At 38.0% G+C, this 26,442-nt stretch overlaps 1 protein-coding gene across 1 annotated transcript in view; it reads left to right on the top strand.

Annotated features, from left to right (window-relative positions):
* Kynu (kynureninase) overlaps window positions 1-26,442 on the top strand; it is a 121,584-nt gene that overhangs the window by 20,805 nt on the left and 74,337 nt on the right. The window contains exons 3-4 of the mRNA XM_050139940.1: window positions 8,594-8,714; window positions 16,559-16,641. Of these exons, the coding sequence (XP_049995897.1) occupies window positions 8,594-8,714; window positions 16,559-16,641 (204 nt within the window). The remainder of the gene's footprint in view (window positions 1-8,593; window positions 8,715-16,558; window positions 16,642-26,442) is intronic.

Below are 26,442 nucleotides of genomic sequence, written 5' to 3'. Positions count from 1 at the left end.
AGCTTCCCATCAAATATGTCAGGGAAATTTTATTTTTAACACATGCATACAGCATGCACTGATCAAATCATGGTGATGAGCAGGTACAGTTCCCTGTCAGAACTTTATGCTTGGAGTCATCAAGTTCCTTCCTCCTGATTCTTCATAAAATGCTGAACAGCTATGATCTATATTCTCTCCACTGTGCAATGAGATAAGAGACTTTCCTCCTTCCTTCAGCTTAACTTTGGTACTTGGCCCCCTGACCTGCCTCCAAACACGTGTTCTCATCTTGCTCAGCCTTTAGCAATCACAGACACTCACGTTGACATTTTTCGACATCGAGATAAAAGAACATGTAGTATTTCTCTTTCTCTGTCTGCCTTTTCTTGTGACTTGACTGGAGTTGGAATTGTTAAATAATTATATGGGTCATTGTTTTAAACTAGGTCTTACTTTGGACCAAGACTGAAATTCAGTTACAGACATCCACACTTAAGTTTGATGGAGTTTGGCACCAACAAGGCGAAACTAAGCTATTTATCAGGCCTTCTAAAAGAGCAAGAGAAATGGGCTATAAGAGTCAAATGTGCTAAATGGGCAGCTTCAATCACTGTGAAAAACAGGAGTTACCTTAATCCTCTGCACCCTGCAATATGTAATCCTTTACAAATAGCCTGGAGGAACCTGTGTTAACAAAGTTATTAGTTTCCTTCATTTTGCCCCAGACTTACAAGGAGAGTAATTTTTAAATTATCAGTCATCTGATTCTTCTGTTTGTATTTCCTTCTGTCTTTCCACACCTATGAAATCAACTTTTTATTGATTAGGTTGTTGTTTGGTTTCTCAGTTGTTTTTATTTCCATTTGTTTTGTTTGTGTTTTAGCTAGATCCTCATCACATAGCCTCAGCCTGGTGTTAAATTCTCAATTCCTTTTCTGACAGCCAAGTCTAGGGCTTGGTCATTGGAACATGAATTCTGTGCTATACAGTGAAATAGCCCTTGACACTAGGTTTACAAATAAAGTCAAATGATATCTTTCATAAGTTGCTGTCATTTTGTTTTCCAATAAATGATATCTGCTATAATTATTATATCATGGAGTAAATAAGGATCAAAGTGATGGGCATTTTTCATTACTTAACTTTTTGCTCAGATTTGTAATAGTGGATTTCCATAACCTCACACTCCAAATAACCCAACTGTCATCATGGCCAAATAAGGAGACTTCCAGAATAAACCCAAACTTTTTTTCTTAAGTCTAACTTAAGAAAATTATATACAAAAAGCTGAAATTCTTAAGTGTATCTGTGGAGAGTGCTCTGGGTTGAAGTGTATCCTTTCAAAATCCATGCTGAGCATCAGTGGAATGGCTCAGATGCTGGAGCCACTGGTATCAAGTCGGTTGATCTGAGGTCAGTACCTAGATATTTCATGGAAGAAGGAGAAATGGCTTCCTCAACGTTGTCCTCTGACCTCCACATCCATGTAAAACAAAAGAAAATGCATGTGGAATAAATGTTATTTTAAAGCTGAATCAAGTTAAGCTGTCCCTAATCTGCCATGATTTTGAATTTTTATGAAAAGAGAAATCCGGAGACAGATATACAGGAGATAAACTGAGGGCTGCACATTAAGAGAGCCTTATACCAGACAAGAGTAGAGATTTAGAAGAGGTTCTTCCTCCCAGGCTGTGAAGCAATTAATACAGATGACATCTGATGTTGGGCTTCTAGCCTCAGTTGCCAAGAGACAATAAACTTTTCTGTGGTAAGCCTCCTCATTCATGAGACATTCTTAGAAAAGTACTGTCCTGTTCCTACATTTTGAAATTGTTAAATTGGAAATAAATTCAGAGGACTTATAACACAAGTACAAAGTATTCCAGTTGCAATATGTTGTAGATACTTATAAGATAAATAAATTAAGAACATATCAGGATTTCAGAGGGACCCAGGGAGAAACTCAGCAACACCTCTTTTATTCTTTTAAGCAGACCTTCGGGAGATCAGGGCCACAGTTCTTGTCTTAGGTGTTCTCTATAGGTTCTTCCACACTGATTGAAGAAGAAAAAGCACTGCAGTCAAGATGGTGTGATCAACAGGGCCTGGTTCACGAAAAGCAGTGCCTTACTGTTCTGTCTATTTGAGGTTCGCAAAACAAGAGCAGCAAATGGTCAAAACCTGAATGCAGATCATCAAAGCTTCAGATCAATAAGTCATTCAAAGTAGAACTAAATAGTATGGAATAAAGGGAAAGACTAAGGTATCTCCTTTACTTCTTCCCCCTTCCAGTGAGAGTGAGGCCAATTCAAAGAAAAATTTCTTCTGATGAAGTAGAAAGAAAAATTTAAAAGATAATCACAAAAATGCCCCAAGAATCAATCACTTCAGGTCTTAAGAGTTAGCCAACTTTGGGGTATCTGATAAGATGGTATATATTAGTCATAGTTCACTTTAAAAGTAGTTTATAATAGTTCATTCAGGTGTGGGGGAAAACAAAACCAAAAAAAAAATGAAAACGAAAAAAAAAGCAATAGAGATGATCAAACTCAGTGACATAAATGGACACTCTTAATTGCAAGAAAAGAGGTTGGTCAGTGCCATCATTTCTACGAGAACTGGTTGAGCAGAGCATCAAATTAAACATATATTGAAATAAAAGAAGTTGTCATAGTTGAAAAAAAAATCCCAAAGAACAGTAACAGCTGTTCTGCATCAATACTAACTTCATTTTGGAAGAAAGAAAAAATATACCTCAAAATAGCATACTGTGTATGTGTGTGTGTGTGCGTGTGCGTGTGTGTGTGTGTGTGTGTGTGTGTGTGTGTGTGTGTGTGTTGGGAGGAATCTCTCTCCTTAGTCTATCTTACTCCATGAATAAGAAGCATCAAACAAGTTATCTAATATGCTCACAGGATGTCAAGTTGTGAAAAACTGGGCGTTGTGCACTAAGAACTTGGAATTATATGTGTACCCAGACCTACATTCTCAGGAGTTGCTCCAAGATATAATGGGGTATAGGAGAGATGCAAATGTATTTTAGAAAGTTTTACATATGGACTCCAACTATAAGAGTGGAAAATTGATAGTGATGATTGACATGACATCAGCAATAATTGAAAGGACAGTCTTGAGAATGAGAAGCAATGAGTCATGGCTGACTTGAGGCCCAGCAACTAATGTTCTAGTCAAGAGGATCTGGCTTGCACAGATACAGAATAACCTCTAGAAACCCAAGGAACACATAAATATCCTATGATTCCAAAGCAGTTTGGAAATGCTATGTTCAACTTATTTTCCTTTCTTCTCATTTAGTATGGGAAGAGTAGCTGTGTTGTAACAAATAGCAAGGATTAGAACAAGAAGAAAAATAGAAGCTATCTTTGGTCCACATGATCATGAATATTAATGCATATAAATGGAGGTGGAGCTTTTCCTTTGTCCCTGACACACAGTCACAAATAAACACACAAAAGCTCATATTAATTACATAGTGCTTTGCCTATAGCTCAGGGATATTACCAACTAGCTCTTATAACTTAAATTAACCCATTTCTATTAAACTGTATTTTGCAACATGGCTTGTGGATTTACCTGTCCTGCATCTTGCTTCCCCTGAGATTGACTCGTCTCTGCCTCTCTGACTCCTCCTTTCTTTCTGTATTTGCAGTTTCACTTTCTTACCTAGCCTTATGCTGCCTTGCTATAGGCCAAATCAGCTTTTTTATCAACCAATGAGAGGAATACATATCACAGCATACGGGATTATCCCACAGCAAATAGACATGCTGAATTCAGTACAGCTTCTATCTGAAAACCATATGAACACCCACACAGTCATTTTATTGATACTATTTGTTGCCATGTCCTTCACAACTATCACAGATGCTGTTTCTCATGGTAAGATCCTGAGAAGTTTTGTACAATAAGTTATGTATGAACGTAGATAAGTTTCTTCCTCAACTCATGTCTCCATACTCCTCAAATTTCTGACCTTATGACCCCAAGTAAATAAATCTTTCTGGAAATATTAAGAAAAGGAAGGGAGAGAGAGAGAGAGAGAGAGAGAGAGAGAGAGAGAGAGAGAGAGAGAGAGAGAGAGAGAACTGTAATACTATGAGGGTTGAACCTGCAGGTAATATCTTCCAGGTGAATAAATGATTCACTGATGAAATTTGCTTAAAGGGAAGTAATGTGATAAAAATAAAATGAAATTCACTTTTGATTTTTCTGTATGATCTGACTAAAAATAAATTAGAGTTAAGGGATGGAAGATCATGTTATAAATATTGCTTGGTAGTAAAGTGCTTGGCTAACATGTACAAGGCCTTGGATTCAATTCCCAGGATACTACAATGAAGGAAGAAATTTAGTTTAGTTCAATTTGAAGAAAAGTATTATTTTATTTTATACAGTTCTAAGCCATTAATATTCTACTCTTGGTCAGATTATTAGAATGGATATAATTTCATTTCTAAAGCGGGATCAAATTTTCTAGCATAAGATTTAATAGCAAGTTTTGTCACCTTCATTTTGGAATCCCCTCCCCCCAGCCCTGCTACGTTCTGTAAGCTTTGAAGACCCTCTCAACTCTAATCTGCAAATAACTCTTCTCTCCTCCGCACTCCTCTCCCAGACCCTACACCATTGTTCATAGGCCTCAGTGACAGGAGATCTTTCTCCCAATCTATCTCCTCCCCAGTCCCCAAACATACTTAGGGGAGGGACCTTCTGTTTTTAAAAAAAAATAATAATAAATAAATAAATAAATTTATTTATTTACTTTGCATCCCTGCTGCAGTTTTCCCTCTCTCATATCCTACTAGTTCCTTCCCCGTGTCTTTCTCTGTTCCCAACCCCTCAGGGAGACACCTTCTTAATGTCTGCACTTATATAACTTAAAATTTTTCTCACAGTGACAAAATATCTGGAAAAAAGTGACTTCAAGAAGATTCACTCTCTGCTCAGATTTTAAAAGGTTCCAATGCACGATTAACCTCCTGACCTTGCCTGGACCACGCTGAGGGAGGACATCATGGTAAACGGGCTCGGAGAAATAAGGGGACTGACCTAATGGTGCCCTGGAAACAGACGAAGAGACAGGGATAAACTGGAACAAGGCATAGCCTCCAAAACATGACCCAATTACTACTTCCCTAAGCTTGCTTTCCACTTCTGAAGTTTCCACCCTGTCTGAAATAACACCACCAGCAGGGCTCAAAGGCTAACACATGAGCCCAGGGACATTTCCTAAACCCACCTTAAAATCCTACCCCTGACCCCCAAGGCACATGTCCATCTCATAAGGCAAAATGAGTTTAGTATGTCTCCAGGACTCTTCAATGCCTCCACAGCTGCAGCAGCTTTCGAAAGCTCAAATCCAAATTCTCCTGAAACTAAAGGCAAATTCTCAACAGGGAACTCCTATAAAATGATAAAAAGGGGTTGCGGTGGGGGCTGGGGGGAGCTGTATTCCTCCAAGGTACAACAACCGTCAGTGCATATTTCTATTCTGAAAGAGAAAAAAAGGTCGCGGGGTTTATAGACAGGAGGGATGGACCAAGGTTAAGATTAAAACTCAAGAGGGGAAGGCTTAATGAACATAGCTATCAGAAGACATGACTGCATACCCATAATTCCTGCACTTTGGATGTGGAAGCAGGGTAATTGGAGTTTTGAGACCAACCTAGGCTACATAGTTAGACTCCCCACTTCGCTCCTGCCAAAAGAGGTTAGTAATTGTGCATCCAGTGTTCAGGATTGGTACTGTCATAATTCAAAACTCCAGGAGTGTGAGTGGCCTTGTTCCTATGGACATTGCTACCTGCAAGCTGCGCTCAGCTTGGCTTCTGTCTCAGCTAGATCCAAAACAGCTTTGCTTGGCAAAAATTCAACTTTTCTGGAATCGCTAACTTCCTGGGGTCTCCGTTGTGTCCTTAGCTTCCAACTTTGCCTTGCCAAATATTTCTCACCGAGATCTTGGCTCTCTTCTACAGTGCCTGGCCTCCTAGGTTTTCGTTTAAAGTCTGGATGGAAGCTTACATTACCCTGTAATTCTTGCTTTTTATGTGCTTGCAAAACCAACACCTCCTAGATGGTAACAAAGTCAGCCTCCAGCTCAAGCAGTCACCCTCCTCTGGACACCCACACGCACCTCATTTAAACCATGGCTCAGTTATTTCAGAATACTTGGGCAGCTAATCCTGTGAAAACATTTCCCTAGGCTATCCAGTGTGAGCAGTGTTCTCTCAAGGGAGTCTTTCAAATGAGTTTATAAGCTCACTCTTTGACCACGGTGTGCTTTGCTTAGTCCTCAAGTATTTTCAGCGTATCTTCTCTGTTATTCCAGTCCAATTTAATTGCCTTCTTGTTAATGATGCCAACCTCTTTAGCATTCCGTGGGGCTCCTTCTTTTGTATGCTCTTCTCTGGGAAAATGCTAAGCTTGTCTAACGTTTCTATTCTTTCTGCTGTGTGGTCCTAATTCTCATTGTACATTGATTAAAAGCATCCAGCAATATCTATGCTAATCCAGAGTTCCAAACTTCTGCTCTCACTCACCCACCGCCAAGTTTCAGCTTCGATATAGAAGTAACATTGACACCTGTTGTGTTGTGTCAGGTTCAAAAGATGTAGCAAGGAGATTCAGTAGTTGAGAAGAGAAAATTATTTACAGTCACTTTTTTATTTATTTGTTTGTTGTATTTATTTTTATATCTCGCCAGTTGTGATGGCACATGCCTCTATCCCAGCACTCAAGAGGCAGAGGCAGGCAGATCTCTGTGAGTTCGATACCAGCCTGGTCTATGGAGAGAGTAACAGAACACAGAGAAATCATGTCTCAAGCAAGCAAGCAAGCAAACACACAAATAAAGAAAAAATATTTCTCACAGATCAAAGTGTTGTCAGATCTGGTGTGTGGAAGGCCCCTGTCCTACACAGATGACCCCTCATTTGGTGTTCCCGTGATGGAAAGGACTGGACTTTTTTAAGGCAAAGCCCTTCGGATGCCCAATGCCCCCTTCTGATGCACAATGCCTCCAAAGTCTTCATTTCCTAATACCATCAGTCTGGGAAGTAGTACTTCAACTGATGAGTTTTGAGGGGATCCAAGCATTCAGAACATAGCATATTTGGACGTTTTCTATGTATTTCTACATATGATTCACATTTTTCACAGTAGAATAATGTGCCTGTCTCCCTGAGGCAATTCTTTAAGATGTAATATATTTGAGAAATCATAATTAAAAGCATGGAGTAATTCACTCGCTGACTGAACAGTGTTTCCTCAGGTGCTCTGGTGTAGACACTATCTCAGCTTATCTTTCTGAACAGCCACCCTCAAATCACAGGCAATACCTCAAAGGTTTATTTGGTCTGCTGGGAATGACTAAGCTAAATGGCTGCCATCCAGCAGGTCCCACAGTTTCCGTGGCCCAGGACAACAGGCTTGTTCCTTGCAGAGATGCTCTGTTCCTTAGACTCTCGAGGATACATCTACAGCATGTCTCAGCAGTTGTGGTGCTAGAGGGAAGGTAGGCTCTGGATGACCTCCCTTTGCTGAGAAAAGAATCCAGCTTAGAAATGGCATGTCTTTTCTGCTCACAGTTGACTTGCCTGGATGAGTCTCGTGTGCCCTACTCAGTCACAGGAAGTATATTGTCATCGTATGCCCAGAAGACAGGAGACTCAAAAGCATTTGGCAAAGAACTCCAATGTTTTCCTTACTAAGAACCGATGTGTCCTGGTGTTGAAGCTGTCTTAAGTCTTGGGGATGACTATGCCTTATTGCTACCCCTAAAACAGACATAGATACTCACCCATCCTGTTGGGCCACATCCTCTGACTCAACCTTGCTATAGACCGCATGCAGAGATTGTAGACAAATGTGAGGCCATTGTCAACTTAAGTATGAATTCAGTAAAGTTTTTTGATGTTGGTCTTTGTATTTCTCTGGTCCTAGGGATTGAAGCCAGTAGCCATTATTATTAATGTATTCTTTTCTCCATGGTCTTAAGCAAGACTTAAACATAGGAATTGTTTGTTTCTGGCAATCAAGGCTAAAACATGAGATGGAAAGTACAGCAAAGTTCTGATCTAGCTGAAGGAGAAAAAGACGTATTTGTGCAATCTTTAGTTTATGATGTTTGTATTATACATGTGTATATATCTAGACACATCATAAGATGCATAATTCCAATATCTGTATAATGGCACCCATTAATTCAGAGTGTACTTTGCCTAAATTGTGGAAAACTAACACAATTAGACAGGCAATCATATTTCCTGTAGAAAAAAAAATGTTCTTAATTCTTCCTAAAGCCTTTGGCTATTTGTTCTTGGAAATGGTTGCTAATTTAGATTTCTTCCTGTAGCACAATAGCTGTGAGAGATCTCCCATGTCACCTCTGTGGGTTTAAGTTATGTTTTAACGTAAAATACAAAAGGTTAATTACTGTTCAGAACCTGATGCTTCTGTGGGAGTAACTGCAAGTTATTTATTATCCTTCCTCCAGTTAATTATGTTAATTGTGGCGGATTTACAATGTCAAGTGCAAGAATGTTAATTAATTTAATAAGCACACTTTTTTTTGGACTTTCTTCTGTTTCAGTTGATCCATCTTTAGTGAATAAGGATGAAAATGCCATCTATTTATTGGGAAATTCTCTTGGCCTTCAACCAAAAATGGTTAAAACATACCTGGAAGAAGAGTTAGATAAGTGGGCCAAAATGTAAGTACCACGTTTCAAAGGATAATTCTGTATCTGACAGAAGAATTTCAAAAATTACAAAAGGTGTCTGAGTTGGGCAAGTTATGAGCCTGGCATTTTAGGATAAAGGAAAACCTAAGAGACCATAATTATCAATATTACTATATTTTGAGGAAATAAATTTAGGGTCAGACTAAGGCCAAATGGCAAATTTGTGTTGGAGGGAGAGTAACACAACATAGTTAAGCATTTGATCCTCTTTCCTACATCTGAATCAGTGTAGCCATTTCATTTCCCGTGCTTCATGACCAGTAAAGAAGTTAATTTACAAGTTTGAGTGTTTTATGATTTATTCATGGCTAAGTTAACAACATAAAAATATGGAATCCAGGCTTGTTAAGGTGACATTAGGTTAGGGTCACATGTGATCATGGATGTACAGAGTGAGATGTATTGTCTGATCTTAGCATTTTTAAGCTCCTACCATTTCCTCGTGTGTAGACAGTTTAAAGACTTCTATTCCCAGGCTTGCTATATATGAATTCTTACACGAGCACCGTCTTCTCTCTAGAGCTCTGTGTATTTCTGTAGTCTTCTAATGACTAACCCTTCCTCTTTCCTCCCTTCCTGAGCCCTCTTCTGTAAACTAGCCTTCCCAACCATATGTTACCTCTGCCAAATGTCACTATATTACAAACACATCTCTTTAAACATTTAAAACTTTTTCATTAACACCCTACAGTTATGCATATTGATGAGTGTATCACTGTGATATTTTTATATATGTTTATAATATGTACAGTCAACTCAAGGTAATTGAGGTTCCCATCTAGTTATCACAGTTTATTGTGAATTATGATTCCATCCGTTTTATAAAACACCAGAATTTATTACTTCTGTCTAACTGAGTTCATATACCCATTTTTAACCCTCTACAATTTCCACTTGGGGAGACAACTTAGAGACATCGATTTTCATTACTTTCCTGTTCTTAGGAAAATAATCTGCTTTTATGTATCTTCTTTCTTTCCATAGTAATTACTTATAAAATTACTGAAATGAGATATATTTGTTAAGTATTGAATTTTTTGTCTTATTCCTGAAATGTAAACATTTAAGTATTTTAAACAGCCCCAAAATATTTTTAAATGTTTTCTCTGATCATTTGAAAACAACAAAAAAAAATCATTATGGAAATGAGTCCCGCTCAATGATCAGAAAACATTTCAGAAAGATGAAGTCACATTAAATACAAATTCTGGAGTAGGCCATTTGGCACTCATAAAATTTCATGTTTCATAGCCTTTCCACCTTCTTTGTGCCCAATCATTGTGGGAGCCCTTTAGTTCTCACCCCTAAGTGAGGATAGCTACCGTGACTCTCAGGTAGCACTGCAGAGTCCTCAGTTTTCATGGTTAAGAATGAGGAATCCCAAATTAATGCAGGGATGATGGAATGCTTATATAATTTATTAAGCATGTGATAATTTCACCTGCCCAGGCTTTTATGTGGAAGTTTCAAAATTCACATCACCACATTTGAAAGCATTTTGGGCTAGCAGGTTTTAGTATTTATTAAACGAGGGTCACAGTTAATAAAAATGGCTGATAGTCACGTTGGTCCTTCATGTTTGAGAGTGGCGTTAAATGGGATGATTCTGCACTTTTGAAAGTGTCTTTCCCCTTGAATACTCAGGCAGCCAGGCTTTGCATTTGTAGGCTCTAGGTATTTAAAAGCTGCTGCCCTGCTGCCCCATTCATTCCAGCATCACACCTCCAACCAGGGAGGGAGCGGCTGAGGAGGGTGGGGATGTTAAAATTCTGTGTCAGGAAGCTGCCTGTCTTTCAGAGCATCGTCCATTGTTGCATTGCGCTTTTATATTTTACTTTGTGAATGCAGACAAAGCCAGAGCCCTAGTTAAATTCTCCTATTGCTCATTAGACAAACGACTCACAGAGGAGTGAACTTGAAGGCTGAAGGCAATGAAAACTGAATCGAAGGCCTTTTCTAGGCAAAAAAAGATCTGCCCACTTTTGCTTTGATTGGCTTATGTGCCCTCTCTCTCAGCCCTTGGAGACCCTGGCAACCTCGGGGCCCTGCTAGCTCCTAAATAGCTGCAGGGTTTCAGATGTGCAGTTATTCTTCCTTTCCTTCCTCCCTGGCCCACATATCTTTGATCCAAAACCAGTTTTTGTTTTTTGTTCCCAAAATTTTCAATTTGAAGCCCCACTCCTAGCCTTTTCCGTATGAGACTCTGTAGGAAAGAATCTTTTTTTTTTTCTTATCAACTTAGTTCCAAACTTTCTGACAGCCTGAGAGATTCTTGAAAGAAGGCAGGTTGAACGAGCACACAGGAAGGTTTTCTCACCAGAGTAACCTTGGTTGAAAAGCTGTGTGTGAGGGATAGCCATAGAGGTTCATGGGAAACAGGAGGCACTGTGGGATCTTGCACAGCTGTGCTGAAGTTGGTGAGTATTCTGGTGTGGATGCTTCCAGGAAGAACATTAGGTAACTGACTTTGTCTTTCTGAGTTTGAGTCTGTGATAGCCTTACCTTAAGGAGCCTTTTACTCAGGTTCAGCTGGTTTTTATTGTTTGTTTCTTTGACTTGTTTTTTTGTTTGTTTGTTTTTAAGTTGCTCTGTGTGCACACATTGTGGTAGGCTGTCAGTCTTTTCAGTTCTCGTTCTGAGGACTGTTCTGGTTTCTATGCTAATCTCGTTGTGGCATTTGACTCTAGGTCAGGGACTCCCCAGTAGTGTGGTAAGCTTTTAAGGGATGCAATGTTGCTCTCTCTGCATCCTCCAGACCCATTTCTGCTGTGAGGCTCAAGCCACGTCTGTGCCTCTTTCATTTGTCCAACAGAAGATTCTCAGTCAAAAAGAACTACAAGCTTCATTATTTTTTTCCTTTAAAAAATTAAAATATAACGTGATGTTTCACTCTGGAATTTTCATATAGAGTTTAGTTTTGTTGATCCCCCTTCCTCTACTTACCTCCCCTGACTTTCTGCTCTCTGGCTTGTGTTATTCCGTGCACAACAATTCCCTCTCACCTTTCAAAGTTTGTGCATTCTCTTACTCTAGTCTACACTCCAAATATGTTATCCGCTATATAGTCCCCTTTCTAGTTTCATGATCTACAGCCACATTCATGTTCATATATGGTCTCATATGATCGAGAAAACACACTATTTCTCTTTCTGAGTCTGAGCAATTTCACATAATATAATGATTTCCAGATTCCTCATTTTAATAAAAATTTCAAAATCTCATTTTCTTTATAGCCGAGTAAAGTTCTTTTGCGTGAACGCACCACCTTTTCGTTATCTTTATCTCTTGATAGAAATCTAGCATAGGTCCTTTTCTATGGCATAACAACGAACACAGACATACAAGTATCTCTACACATGCTGCGGAGTCCATTAGAGTAGTCCACAAACGGTATTGCTATGATAAGAAGTGGGAGGCCTTTGAATGCTGTGGATGCTTTCTCGCTCGCCTCAGGTGGGCTTTAATGGTGACGTTGGAGCGCCAGAAACTCATGGTCACACAAAACGTCTGCTGAGTCGGTGGCTCGCGAATTTTAAAAATGGAATTCACAGAGCGCAGAGGGCGACTTTTAGATACGTGTTCGATGGTAAGGAGTTTAGGGTAAAAAAGGGTCAACATCCTATACAACAGGAGTGCGGGAGCCAGTAGATCATTCAGCTGCTGCTCTGGAGGCTTCGAAGGGGCTTAAACAGAAAGAGGGCAGGATGATGGGGCGGCTAGGAGAGGGTGCACTGCTCAGTGAGTCCCACGGGCCTCCTCTCAATTTCAGCAGGGCTACTGACTTAGGAAGAGAGAGAAGTCTAATATGAATTAGATGACTAATATAACTAGTCTAATATGAATGAGGAACTATTTTTAAAGGTTGCAGCCTTAAGAAGGTTGTTCAGGAAGCAGTAGTTCAAGTGCTGCCCCTCTTAATACAGACACACTGATGTTTTACTTTTTAACTTATTACTTCTGAAGAATTATATCTAATCTCTAGTTCTACGATTTCTATTTATTTAAAAGATTTGCATCCCCCCACCAAAGTTTAATAGGAGCTTTGATCTCTTAGACAACAATCCTTTTTATTGTTATTTTATAATTTGATTTTCATTTATGAAATTTCTAAAGTACATCTGATCATTTTTAATTTAGTTTAATTTAACATATGTGTTCTGTCAAATGAAATTATTTAGGCAATTCTATCATTGTGAAATAGGAATGTTGTAACATAAATAAACTCATTTGCTATGTAATAATTATCAGCGTAAAGTTTCTACAGTCCTGAATGCTATATCATGAACCTAGTGTTCCATCACTCGGCATGCAGAAGCAGGAGAATTGAGTATCTGAGGATATCCTTAGATATAGAGCAAGATTTTGTCTCAAAAAATGAAGAACGATATCCTATAATAGTAGAAAATAGTAATGTTCTTCAACACCACATGTATCTGCTTACAAGATTTGGGGGACTGTTTTATATTAAATATTTACTAATGGTCTGTGTGGTGGTTTGAAAGAAAATGGCCACCATTGGGAGTGGCGCTCTTAGAAGGTGTGGCCTTGTTAGAGGAAATAAATCACTGTGTGGGTGGGCTTTGAGGTCTCTGTTGCTCAAGCTCCACTCAGTGTGACAGGAAATCAACTTCCTGTTGCCTGCAAGATGTAGGACTCAGCTCCTCCAGCAGTGCATCTGCCCACATGCTACCACGCTCCCTGCCGCGATGATAATGAACTGCTCCTCTAAAACTGTAAGAGAGCCCTCTCAGTTAAATATTTTCCTCATAAGAGTTGCCATGGTCATACTGTCTGTTCAGAGCAATTGAAGAAACCCTAAGACAGAGTGCATTATTTTAAAGAGAGCAATATGTTAATTATCATAATGATAAACTTTAGTTAGAAGGCAAAAAAAAAAACATCATTAATCCTGAGTATATTGTACATTGAGAAATATGTGTTGCATTGCAAAGACAGATCCTAAAGCCATAGTATTTAAGTCATCTGTATTCTCAAATCGGCTAGATAGACATTGCCTTCTGCTTTTCACATGAGTAATCTCTACTATTGTTACACTATCATGGGGACTTTTGCAAAAAATTGACAGTTCAGGTAAAATAAAGAGGAAAAGTTCCATTCATTTATACTTCAGGAACATTCCAGTTGGCTGACAGAATAATTTACATGGCAATGCGTTTGTGGACAGTGCAGTGATGAAGTCGAGCAGGGAAGTTTTCATCTGAAGACACCTATAACAGCTTTTATTCAGTTATGAATTTCTTCCTTTAAATGAAAAGGAACACATGAATAAGAAAATACCAATTTCAGCATTGTTGCTAGGTAGTCATCGATTGGGCCATGGATAAGCCTTCATTAAGAAAGGCTGTGGAAATTTACTTATTTGCTGACAGGGAAAGCTTTCTAAAATAAGGCCACTTCTCATTTCTGGGGATGGGTAAAATATGATCCTATATTAAAGGGAATCCAAGTTTCTATTAACTTCTTAATTAGATGTTCTATCCTCTAATTTCATGAGCAAATATTGCTCATAGCCACCTTACAAAACACCCCACTCCTGGTAATGATTAATATTGTGGTATGGGTTAACTCTTCGTATTTCTTTCTCAACATTTGTAAAGGATTGCAGCTGTCTTAGGCTTATTTTAAGCAACTTTGAATGAAAGCAATCTAGCAACTTTCTTAACTCTAACACACATGTTTATAACCACGCTTTAATCTACATCTATTCTTCCTAATGACAGGACACTTTACTTTGGGTTTATTTGGATAAAATGTTCTAAACACATTTCACTGCCCCAGGCTAGTGGCTTGACAAAATGAGGAAGTAGTCTTAGTGTGTAATATTTTAAAGAGAGGGAGATGCCAAAAGCCTTGGAGGGAGAAACATATCCCTAAAGATTATTACCATGGTGTCTACCAGAGTGAGAAGTAGGTGGCATAATATTCTGCAATATAAATTCTCTGAGGCAGAACATAGAATTTTACTACCTCTATGTAATAAGATATATTGTGCTATCAGCAAAGGCCAGGGAGCTCTATGTGATTAAAATAAAAAAGGATCTGAGTATCTGCCTTTAACTACCATTTAATGATAACGATTTTTGTCTTTAACATTTATATTGGGAGTCCAGCGAGGCAAGCTGCAGGCTATCTAATAATAATATGAATAATAATAACTAGCGGTTGAATTGCCCTTTCCTTCCCCCTAGTTCCTAGCAGCCTATGTTTATTCACACAGAAAGACCTCCTCCTTTATCTCGGTTTATATGGTAATGGAAATATTAGCTTAAAGATTCCTGTTATGTACCTCATGTTGGTGAAGGCAGTTTAGCATTCGATTTACATTACAGGAGATGAGTCAGCAAGAGAATATTGTGTATCCATCTCTTTTATATGCTATCTCATTTACTCTTCCTGCCAACCCTTTAAAGAACATATCGTCACTCTTTTATTTACTTTTACAGATGTGGAAAATTAGCTCCTGAAAGCGGCTAGACCTGAAGTAGACTCATACTATATGATAAAAAGCCAACTGTCCAACATTTAGACTGGAATTTTTGGTTGTTGTTTTTGGTAGCACGGTATCAAATGTGAAGGCATCCCCACTCACTATATGTGGATTAAAGAATTTCAATAGGTGGACATAAACCTTGACTTCCCTTAGAATAGAAGGCACGTGCAGTTAGTCTTACTTCCTAGTCTACAAGGCATCAAGCTAAGACCAACCCATTTCAGAGTTATGGAGAGCATGAGCAGTCAACAGCCCTCTAGATGCTCCTACAAATGCTTCGATTCAATCTCCTCCTCATTTTCATGTGTATTATTCTTCCTCATTTGATGGAAATTTCTTGATACTGAAGCACTGTTTTGTATTTTATGATTTCCTTTTTTAAACAAAAGCTGCTAAGAAATTTGTTACAGTAATAAAATTGAGCTGGAAAGGTCAATATGTAATAAAAAATAGGTACATGGAGTGTTGATTATGTTGTTATTAAATTTTGCTATTTGTATAAAATATTATCATAAGTATAGATATTTTATGTATTTTTATCTTGTTAATAGATTTTGACCTCCAAAACTAAGATAGTATGTATATTTTTGTGTAGATACTGCTGTACGCTCTAAGTGAATAAGTAGAGTATGCCAACAGTCTTGAAAATTTCAAAATAAAGAAAAAAATAGTAGCTTAGGCTAGAAAATGTTTTTAAAAATCAAATATCACATGGATAATTTTCCATCCACAATAGTAAAAAAATTATAAGCAATTAAAAACAATGATAATTCTTAATCATATAGTATTCAGGTACCACTTCTTGATTTTAAAAAAGCTCGACTTTAACATGATTGGTTAAACCTGGCAAAGGCACGTGTGTTGGTTACCTGCCTTGTCACTGTGTCAACTGCCTGATCAGAATGAACTTTAAGAGGCCAAGACTGGTTATAAGTCATGGTTTGAGGATGCAGGCCATCATAGTAGGGAACACGAGACATTACCTGCAGCTCTCCGCTCCTGTGACAGGAACACCAAGCTGTTGGTCACATCTGGGCACATTAGAAAACAAAGCAGGCCTGTGTACCTCAGGTTTACCCCAGAATTACCTTCTTCCTCCTGTCAAGTTCTACCTCCAAAGGTTCTATTACCTCCCAAAACAGGGCCACCAACTTAAAAACACATGTCCTGTTACCTGAGCCAGGGCAAGACATGTTACCTCTTGACTAAAACATTACACACAGAAGTATCTTACTAATATTTGTAAACAAAATCGGCCACCACCACACAATTAAGAAATGTTTATGTCCCTTTTCAATTTCAGGGGAGCCTATGGTCATGATTTTGGGAAACGTCCTTGGATTACAGGGGATGAGACTATTGTAAGCCTTATGAAGGACATTGTGGGTAAGTACAAAACACAGTGAATATTTTTCCAAAAGAATTGTGAAGATATAATTTTGTCCTAAATATATAAACATCCTGTTTTTCTAAGTTAATCAAAAGTAAAAAAAAAAGTACCTTCAATATTATTATCCAAAGGTTTTAATGAAGAATATAATATCAATATACAAAGTACAAAAATAAATATCTGTTATTTTTAGCTCTTTCAAGTATCTATACATTTTTTTAATTCCTTATTTTGTGTTACTGGGGGTGGGCCCCAGTTCCTCAGTCAAAATATAAAGTGTTCTCCACTAAATTGCACCCAGACCGCGTAGGTCTGTGCTTGTTTTTAACACAGTCTTCCTTGGCAACCCAGGCTACCTCAGAATTCTTGCCTTGATCTCTTCTGTGCTGGGATTATAGGCTTGTCCAGCTTCTTGTATACTTTAAAACCCCTATTTATAACCTTCTACAAGGAAAAGCACATTTTATTAATTTATAATCAAATAATTAAAATATGTATTACAATGCTATTCCATGATAAACATTCATTTTCATTAATAAATACGTTTATTGTAAAACACTAGAAGGACTGTTTCAGATTTAGACTCACCCAGGTGAAGAAACCAAGGAGATGTTGTGGGGGTCTTGAGTTTCTGGCTAATAAGGCTGCATAGTGTGATCCCATCTTAAACTTGACTATCTTTACTAAGAAACAAGTGGACAATGTTTGATTGGTGTGTGTGTGTGTGTGTCTGTGTGTGTGTGTTAGAATAAATCTGATCCTCAGAAGCTCACATATTTAATGTTTCATTCCTAGCTGGTGGACTGTTAAAGAAGGTTTAGGAGGTGTGGCCTTATTGGAGTAAGTTTGATCTTATTAGAGAAGCTGTGTCACTGGGTGGTGGGCTTTGAGGTTTCGAAAGCATATGCCAGGCCCCATCCCTCTCTGGCTCTTGCCAGGATGTAAGCTTTCAGTAACTGCTTCAGTACCTACCTGTCTGCCACCATGATCCCTGCCAAGGTGGTCATGGACTCATCTTCTGAAACTGTAAGCAAGCCCCAGTTCAGAGTTTTCCTTTGCATGTGCCTTGGTCATGACATTTCATCATAGCAATAGAATAGTAACTAAGTCTCTCTCTCTCTCTCTCTCTCTCTCTCTCTCTCTCTCTCTCTCTCTCTCNCTCTCTCGTGTGTGTGTGTGTGTGTGTGTGTGTGTGTGTGTGTGTGTGTATAGATATGTCTGCAGAGGCTAGAAGAGGCCTCAAGGCCCCTAGAGCTGGAGTTCCAGGCAGTTGTGAGCTATCCAACATGGGTACTGAGAATGCATCCTAGGTATTTTGTAATGCCTTTAATTATGGAATCATCCATTCATCCCTGAAACTTTAACTGTAATATGATTGGTGATTGGTGCTATTTTGTGGCATAATGAGTTTCTGCAATTAAATTTTGTATTCTATTGGTAGAATTCATGATATTTTAGATAGTAAATTAACTTTCTATTTCATTGGCTTAAATATTTGGCATTGGGTGAAATTTATAACAACTTGTTACACTTTTCCAATGTTTGGATGCTATATGAAAACATTTGATGTGCTTTTGGAAATACACAGTTTTCAAGTGGTTTTGAAAATCTCACACCCTTATCAGAAAGCATAAAACCATAGTTATTTTTGTGTCATTTGATTCTGGGCAAGTAATTTGATGATTCAATCACCATGGATGACAAGTGGAATTAGAGCAGAGAAGTAAGACTCAAATGCAGAAAGGCTTGTGGCAATCTTCTAAAATGTAAAGAAATAAAATATCTTCTCAAAAAATAATGTAAGGTTCTTTGTTAGAAATCCCAAGGCTGTAGTAAGGAAGAAATGAATACAAAAAAGTCCTTGGGTTTTCTCCTGCCTACAAAACAAAATCAATATGCACATGACCACTAAAAACGCAAGTCACTTATCACTGTGACTTGTGCTACCATAGGAACTAAGTTTTTAGTTGATCAAGTACCAGACATATGCATGGAAATACATTTAACCTGAATTATCACTCTGAAATTATTTAAGGAACTGGAAAAGATGCAAACTCTCAATGAACACAATTGAAATCCAAAACAAATGATGTCCACACTATTTGGAGAATCTATTAGCAGACTGACAATTGCTAATTACTTTTGTACAAATAAACAAAAACAAATAAAGTGCGATAAATCAAAATTTTAATGGAAAAACAAATGACAACCCTTTCATTACGTTGGTAATTATCTTTCAAAGGTTTGGAAATTACTCAGTCAATCAAACGGGGGAGTCGGCATGAAGATAGGAATAAAAGAAATCTATTGAGAGACTGTATACACCGTATACAAATGACCCTCTTACCCTGTATGTGGCCTTCAGGCGCCTCCTATATCACACTGCTAGAGAAAACGGGGTTGGAAAGCAGGGAAAAAACAGACCCAATGAGAGGAATAGCATGCATGTCAGTCAGCCCAGGCTTACATAACAAAGTGTTCAAGATGAAGAAGCTTTAGAAGACACCTGTTTTACTCTTTGACACTGACAGCCCTGATCTCAAAGCCAGCAGGCTCTCTTCCTAGCTTGCACAAGACAAATTCATATTTTCCCCCAGTGGCCTTTCTTTCCTGTGAGAAACCTAGTCATACCTGATTAAGACCTTACCCATCCGGCCTCAATTATTCTTAATTAACACAGGGGATTGGGGCTTCACCATATGACCGTGGGAAGACACATTTAACTTAAAACATATAAATGGATGCATATTCTTCTTAGCAACCAGAACTCACCAGACTATGCCTTCTCTGTGCTTTTAACCTAAAAGGCTCAAAGAGGAGGCTGTTCCCCTGCCCAGCAACTCAGTGGGACGACCTTACTATAGACTGCACCACATGTTTAATAATCATCTTCTACATTGTAAACTATGTCACTATGCTATTTGCTACAAAATTTGTAACTCTGATAAAAAAAGAAAAGGTGTGAGCAAAAGTAACCTTACTTCATTCCAATTTTATTGAGTTCCTAATATGCGAATTTCTATTGGTTTAATGTGAAGGCTTTATGGAATCTGAATATTGAGTGCACACTGAAAATACTATCTTCGATGGCACACAAAGATGACAAGAACAATATAAGCAAATGTGCTTTCGGGGCAGCAAAGGAAACGGCTCTGAGACTGAAATCTGCATTAAGAGCTTTCCACAAGACGCTGTAGTGTGTGTGTGTGCAACCTGGATTCTGGGATCTGAAACCCAATAGCCCAGAATGCCAAAGGGCATCCAAGCTCAGGGAGACTAGAAGTACAAAATCTCCGGCTCCTCTGGGAAGTTTTCTAGGATCAGCAATCTTGATCTGTTAGAAATCCCTGTGCATGACAAGGAAAGAAGCTCACAATCTCTATTATAGGTAGTAGTTCCATTTCGGAAAACCATTTGTATTTGTTGGAATTTCTAAAAGGTTAAAAAAAAAGAAAACCTACAAATAAAGGTTTATATTAACTCAACATGAGATTTGTGTTTCTTTAGTTGTAGAATGTGCATTGTGTGTGTGTGTGTCTCTCTCTCTTTGTGTAGTAATAATAGTTCTTTTTCAGATAATAATTTCATTCTAATTGTGTTACTTTATGTCTAGTATTTATCATCCTCAAAATGGGTAGTTAGAATGTTTATATACAGGCCAGGAAAGTCATAAGATGGTATTATATAATGAGATTTATTTATAAAGCCAGCAAACTCTACATAATTTTCCTGTGACCATTTAAAAGTTTATAGGGCTATTGCAACTCATTAAATGCACAAGCATTTTGTTGCTCAATAAGTACATGCATGTCACGTTAATAAAGAAAATTTCAAAGCAGTTACCTTCTACTGTTACTAGTAAGGAAAGAAAGGGACTGTAGATGTTCAGCTTGCTTAGAAAAGAAAATTGTCTAACCATTTCTAAATTTGAAAAGGCTACATGAATTAACCTCTGCTTTGTGAAGCTTTATCTAGTTGGCAAATTACATAAAATGTCATGTAATTCATGTTCCGATGCATTTCTAATCCTGGAAACCAGTCTTGACATTGAGACTATGTTAACGGTCGTTTGATTAAGTTCTGACACCAGTGTCCCAGAGTTAGTTCACATTCCATAGGTTCAGGGTTTGATTCCTTTCTGGTGCCTCAACTCGTGACACCTGCCATAGGTCCCTACTTGGAGATAACTATCTGTATGTTGGGATTTTCACAATTAACTCTTTGGTTGTGATAACATGACAGCAATTTACAGAGCATGAGGTGCACTTTCCATATTCTAGCTTGCTGATTTGAAAGGACACAGTCCAGCACAGCAGTAAGGAAGCTCAAGGCCACGTGGGAGGGTTGCCATGAAGCCTGTTCAAGTTTGCTATGCTCTCAGTGCTCAGTCTGCTCTAGAGCCTGGTGTGCAGTCACTGCCCAAACAAGAGGTAGTAGGTGAGATGACAAGGTCAGCTATCTGGTCACATGATCTCTCCTGACTTCATCTAAGTCACAGCTGGGAATAAAGAGACAAACATATCAGACATTTCTTCTTTATTTGAAAATTTTTATTTGGATGTTGTATTAATTAAATTAGAGATGTTTTCAATGTAAAATGGATATAAAAGATAATTATTCTTGACATATAAAAAGTCTATATATAATTTCCCAAAGCCTTAAATCTTAAATAAAAATTATTATAGAGTTAAATAATTAGGTTTCTGGTTTAACTCATAATGTAACCAGTGAAATATCCCTAGAATTGCTTTATTGTATACAGAAAATAAATATATAATTTTTATAAAAGTGAATTATAAGCAATATTCTTAAAAACTAATTTTATAATTTAAATCAATGTCATACTCTAAACTATTTCTAAAATTATATGTAATAGAGAAATATTTATCCCTTGATATAATTTTAAAAACCAATTTATTTATTTAGTATATATGCAGTATTCTGCCTGCATGACAGGAGATGGCACCAGATCTTATTACAGATGGTTGTGAGCCACCAATGAGATTGCTGTGAATTGAACTCAGAACCTCTGGAAGAGCAACTAGTGCTCTTAATCAGTGAACCATCTCTCTAGCCTGTGAAGCAAACCCACAAAGACAACTGACCTGAGCTGGTGGGAGCTCATGGACTCTGTATGAACAACTAGGGAGCCTGCATGGGACCCTCCTAGGCCCTTTACTTCTGGGCGACAGCTGTGTAGCTTAGGTTTTGTGGGGGCCCTAGTGGTGGGACCAGGACCTGTTCCTGATGCATGAGATGGCTCCTTGGAACTTATTCCCTATGGTGGGATTCCTTATTCAGCCTTATGCAGGAGGGAGGAGCTTTATCCTGCCCCTGCTTCCTGTGGCTTGCTTTGTTGATTCCCATGGGAGGACTTACCCCATCTAAGTGGAGATGGAGAAGGAGTGCGTGGATGGTGGTTATGGGGAAAGTGGGGGAGGGGGGAAAGAGGGAGGGGAACTGTGGTTGGTATGTAAAACAAATTTTAAAAAATGAAAACCAAGTCAATGCTTGCATTAGTATCAATAGTTCTTTTTTTAATCTTTTTTTTTGATAATGAAAGAACAAAATTAACAAAATCTTCATTGGCTTCATTTCTGCTTTAGAACTGGGTAGCATTTCCCTGAAGTAGATGTTGTATGACAATAACAGATATCTATTCACCCTCAGTAAGGGAACCTATGAAAGACCAAGGGAACAATACCAACAAAGTCCAATTTGGTGACCTAATGAGCCTGTTGGGATAACTTACACACGGGTAATTGTATCAGTGACAGCCCACCACAGCAGAGGCAGTGGTGGCTCACAAGAGCCGAAACCTTGGAGTGCTTTGCACAGCTGTCAGGTAGCAAGTATGTGCTCCTCGGTGATTCTTTTTGCCTATTAATCTTCGGGGGGGAAAGGCATTGGGGGTCTGGTAAGTGGTAACGATTTTTATGGCACCTATAAGTTGCCTCATTAGGTCCTCAACTTTTCTTGAGTATTTCCCAAATTTGAAGGAACTTCCCTCAGGGATGGAATGTTTAAATTCAGAGGAAATTGTTGCAGGGACTTGGGAACTTAACTCTGTAACAGAGTGCTTGTCCAGCAAGATCTAGGCCCTGAGTTCAGTCACTAACCTCAGAAACAAGCAAACCAGGGGAATTGCTACACAGCACCAGAGTAGGTATCCCTATGAGTTTAGGAAAGGAGTGTGGCTTTATCCATTGAAAAGGATCAAAGGAAAACCCAAGACAGAAAGGGAAGACAGACGATGGTAAACTTAATTTTTTTTCAAGGAAGGACAGGGAGACACATTGCTTACATCAGGTGTTTGTGGGTTACCTGTCCTGTAAAGGAACTAAGGCACAGGGAACGGTAGTGTGCCAATTAAAAGTGGTCCATTTGTAACTCTGACTAACTTTCTGGTCCTGGTTTTTAAGGTTAGGTAAGAAATTGGTTTCTCTTAGCTGACTTGAAATGAGAAAGTGATTTGATTTTTGTTTCTGACCTTTTTATTGGAAACACAATGTGAGGGTTTTGATTTAATCAATGGATTTATATTTTACAGTTTTTTATTGTGTTTGTCAAGGAAAAACCATACAGAATTTCCTTTTATCTTGGTTACAAAGTGGTTCTAAGAGGAAAAAAAATATCCAAGTTGAATGTAATAACTTCAAAATATTGTTTCTTCTATACATATTACATATTCTACTGCATTGTTCTCTCTCTCTATGTGTGCATGCATGTGTGCATGCATGTGAGTGTGTACATATCCTCAGATGGAACTCAGCACTTTGCATACAGTAGACAAACACTCTATTACTTTGCCATGCTTCCAGCTTTATTGCAAATTTTGTTATTCTTTATGTTGTATATTAAAAGCTTCAAACTGTCTCCAGAAGATGATATGACTTAAAATCATAAAATAATGTAAAAAAAATGAAGTGTAGCAGAAGTCAGATTACTTTTTATTGCTAACTATGTCATAAGCAGACAGTGTTGTCTTATTCTGATCATTGTTGGATCTTCTAGTTACTTGAAAGGATAGTCTTGAAATGAGCTTGAGACTCTTCAAAAGCAAGCAATAAGAGGGCAGTGGTGGTTATTATGTATGCACATTGATATGTAGAGTGAACAGGAAGAGAAAGAGAGCGAACAGCCATATTTATTCAGACATAAAAAAATTTTAATTTTAGATATGAAGAAAACCTATTAATAAAACATTTTATATAGAGTCAACAATTCCACAGCACATGGAACATGGAGTAGCTTTCCCTTATAATTAATGTCATATTATCAAGATGCTAGAAATAGATGTGCTGGAGAAGATTATCAGGATCGTTATTAACTCTACTTCCCCTGGATACATAAAGATCACCAAGGGCCAGATACAAGCATTTGATCTTTTTAAAATGTAAAATTAATCTATTTCCTTTCTGAAACTTGTGGTTGAGCATAAGAGGAGCAATGATCCATGGGTGATCTACTTCAGCTCTCCCAGACCCTCATCCATGCCCTGGCTGTCTCTAGGGCCCCTAGGAATTTGCAACTAGACAGATTTCCTCGGGGCTTTGCCTAATTATAGTCCTGACATCAAATGTGCAAAAGCATTTGCATCTGTTTAATAAAGAAGAGAAAGGATGATATGACAGTGTGAGTGGACTCTCTTACCAGACGGTAAGCAGCTTGGGGACTTGCTCTTCTCAGCTTGCTATACTTTGAAATTATTTTGGGATTAGAGAGACAAAGAAGGAAACTGGTTATGAACCTGGCTTTCCCATATGTGTTTTATAGGGAATGTCTTACAAACGGTGCTTCTGAATGTCATTTTGAACAACAACAAAACCTTATTTGTGAGACTTGGAGTTAGTTCTATTTGAATATCAGTTCCCATATTGATATAAAGATGGAAACCCATAATCGGTTCCTCATCTCGTTGCAAAGAAGGCTGTGTGAAATAACACAAGTTGCAGATTTCAAACTGTCGGTGCACTTCCCGAACAGAGCCTGTGATGGTTCCGCTCACTTTAGGCTCCCAGGAGCGGCCATTGAGACAATTTTGAAATGAAAAAGCATCAGCGCATAGTAATGGCCCCATAAATATTACCTTGCTAGAATTCAATGTCAGAAGACCGCGCTTGTATTTAGCTACCAAAAACAAGCAGGAAACACTCACATCTGATGAAGCAACTCCTCTTCTGACATTTATCAAAGAAAATCACAGGTGGTCCCCTAAGGGGAAGAGCCTTCCAAGTTTTAAGCTTTCGGGAAGCTTCTAAAAAACTGTGTTCTGAATAATTTTAGGTCATGATGTTTCCTTATTAATTCAAAGAAGGCTCTTAGGACAGGAAGGGGAACAAGGAGAGGCAACTTGAAAGAGTTGCATTTAACATTAACAATTTATCTCTTAGATAATATTGAGATATTGTGGGAGAACATTTTTTTTCAGAGGTACAACTTGAACCCATGAGGTCAATTAGGTAAACTTCCTTTTGAAAATAAAGTAAAAAATTAGTTCAGTTGGCATTGCTGTGATGTTAAGAATAAATTATTCTTAAGTGCCTCTAGTTATACTCACAGTAAACATTTCTGGTAGTGTTTCAAGACTTTAATTCTAGCATGCCTCCTGGGTGTACCTGAGTATGCACATTTGCAACTTAAATAAATGGATCCTGTCTTTGGGCAGGGCTCAGCAGTAGGTTAGGGTGGCATTCAGTGAAGGGCTCTGGTGAATTTCATATGTAGTAGTCAGTGTTGGGATAATTATGTGAGAATAAGTAATCGTTCAAAGTAGTGAGGGACAAAGTGAGTTGGCAAAGAATTGGTTAAAGAATGAGCATGCCCTGGGAAGTGAGGGAGAGATGCCAATGAGAAAGCAAGGATTGGTTCAGGAAAGTGCATCTGGGGTGGCTATGTATGTATGTTTGAACTGGCCCATGCCAGAAATATTTTAGGTCCAATAAAAAGATTATGTAGCATGTGACAGACCAAATTTCCTAGAACATGGTAGTCTTTTTTTTTTCTTTTTTCTTTTTTTCATCTAGTAACTGATGGAAAAGGAGTCTTAATCAATATGTAGTGCTAAGGCAAAAATAAATGTCTGGGTTTCTACATAAAAGCTCTTCAGTAATCTTTTCCATTTCTTTTGTTTTCTTTTAAGAACTACTGTGTTTTCTTATCATTTTTATTTGTTTTTAAATGCTTTCCTCAATTAATTCTGTTTTCTTGCAGTATTGTTTTCTTTCTTTACTCCTGTTTTCTGCATCAAGCTTTTTAAAAAAATGGCTTTCACAATAAATACTTATAAATGACAGAGAATCAAGCTGTTAGATAGGGTTTTATCTCAGAAGCCACTGTAAAAATAAGTTATACTGCAGTATAGAAAAACAGCTAGAATAGAGCTAATAACATTTATTTTAATACCATATTTCAAAAGGTGAATTTCACCTTTTGTTATATGTAGGAGAAGACACATACCATTATATGTAATATAAGCTTACTGTGTCCATTTACCTTGTGTAGACATGTAGATGGAGATTTATTTTTATGGCCGCTTGGCTTCAAACCTAATTCTCCTTAAGATGATCAGGCATGTTTTTTAATGCCCACCACCTCTTCACCAATTGTACAACAAAAAAAGAAATCCAGATAGCAAATACAAGTAGCCTCTGACCAAAGGAAAATACAGGTTCCTCCTTGAATAGCTATGTTGATTAAGAATTCATTAGTTAAACACTCATTTCCAGTGGCCTCACTTCAAGTCAACTTACACTAGAAATTATTGGACATATTATCACATTGACTTCTGTGTTTCT

The sequence above is a fragment of the Alexandromys fortis genome, unplaced genomic scaffold, assembly GCF_014885135.2.
Source record: "Alexandromys fortis isolate MF-2015 unplaced genomic scaffold, M_Fortis_MF-2015_v1.1 scaffold_33, whole genome shotgun sequence".
NCBI lineage: Eukaryota > Metazoa > Chordata > Mammalia > Rodentia > Cricetidae > Alexandromys > Alexandromys fortis.
Note: the sequence above shows the minus strand (reverse complement) of the source record. Positions and strands in the feature narration are given on the sequence as shown.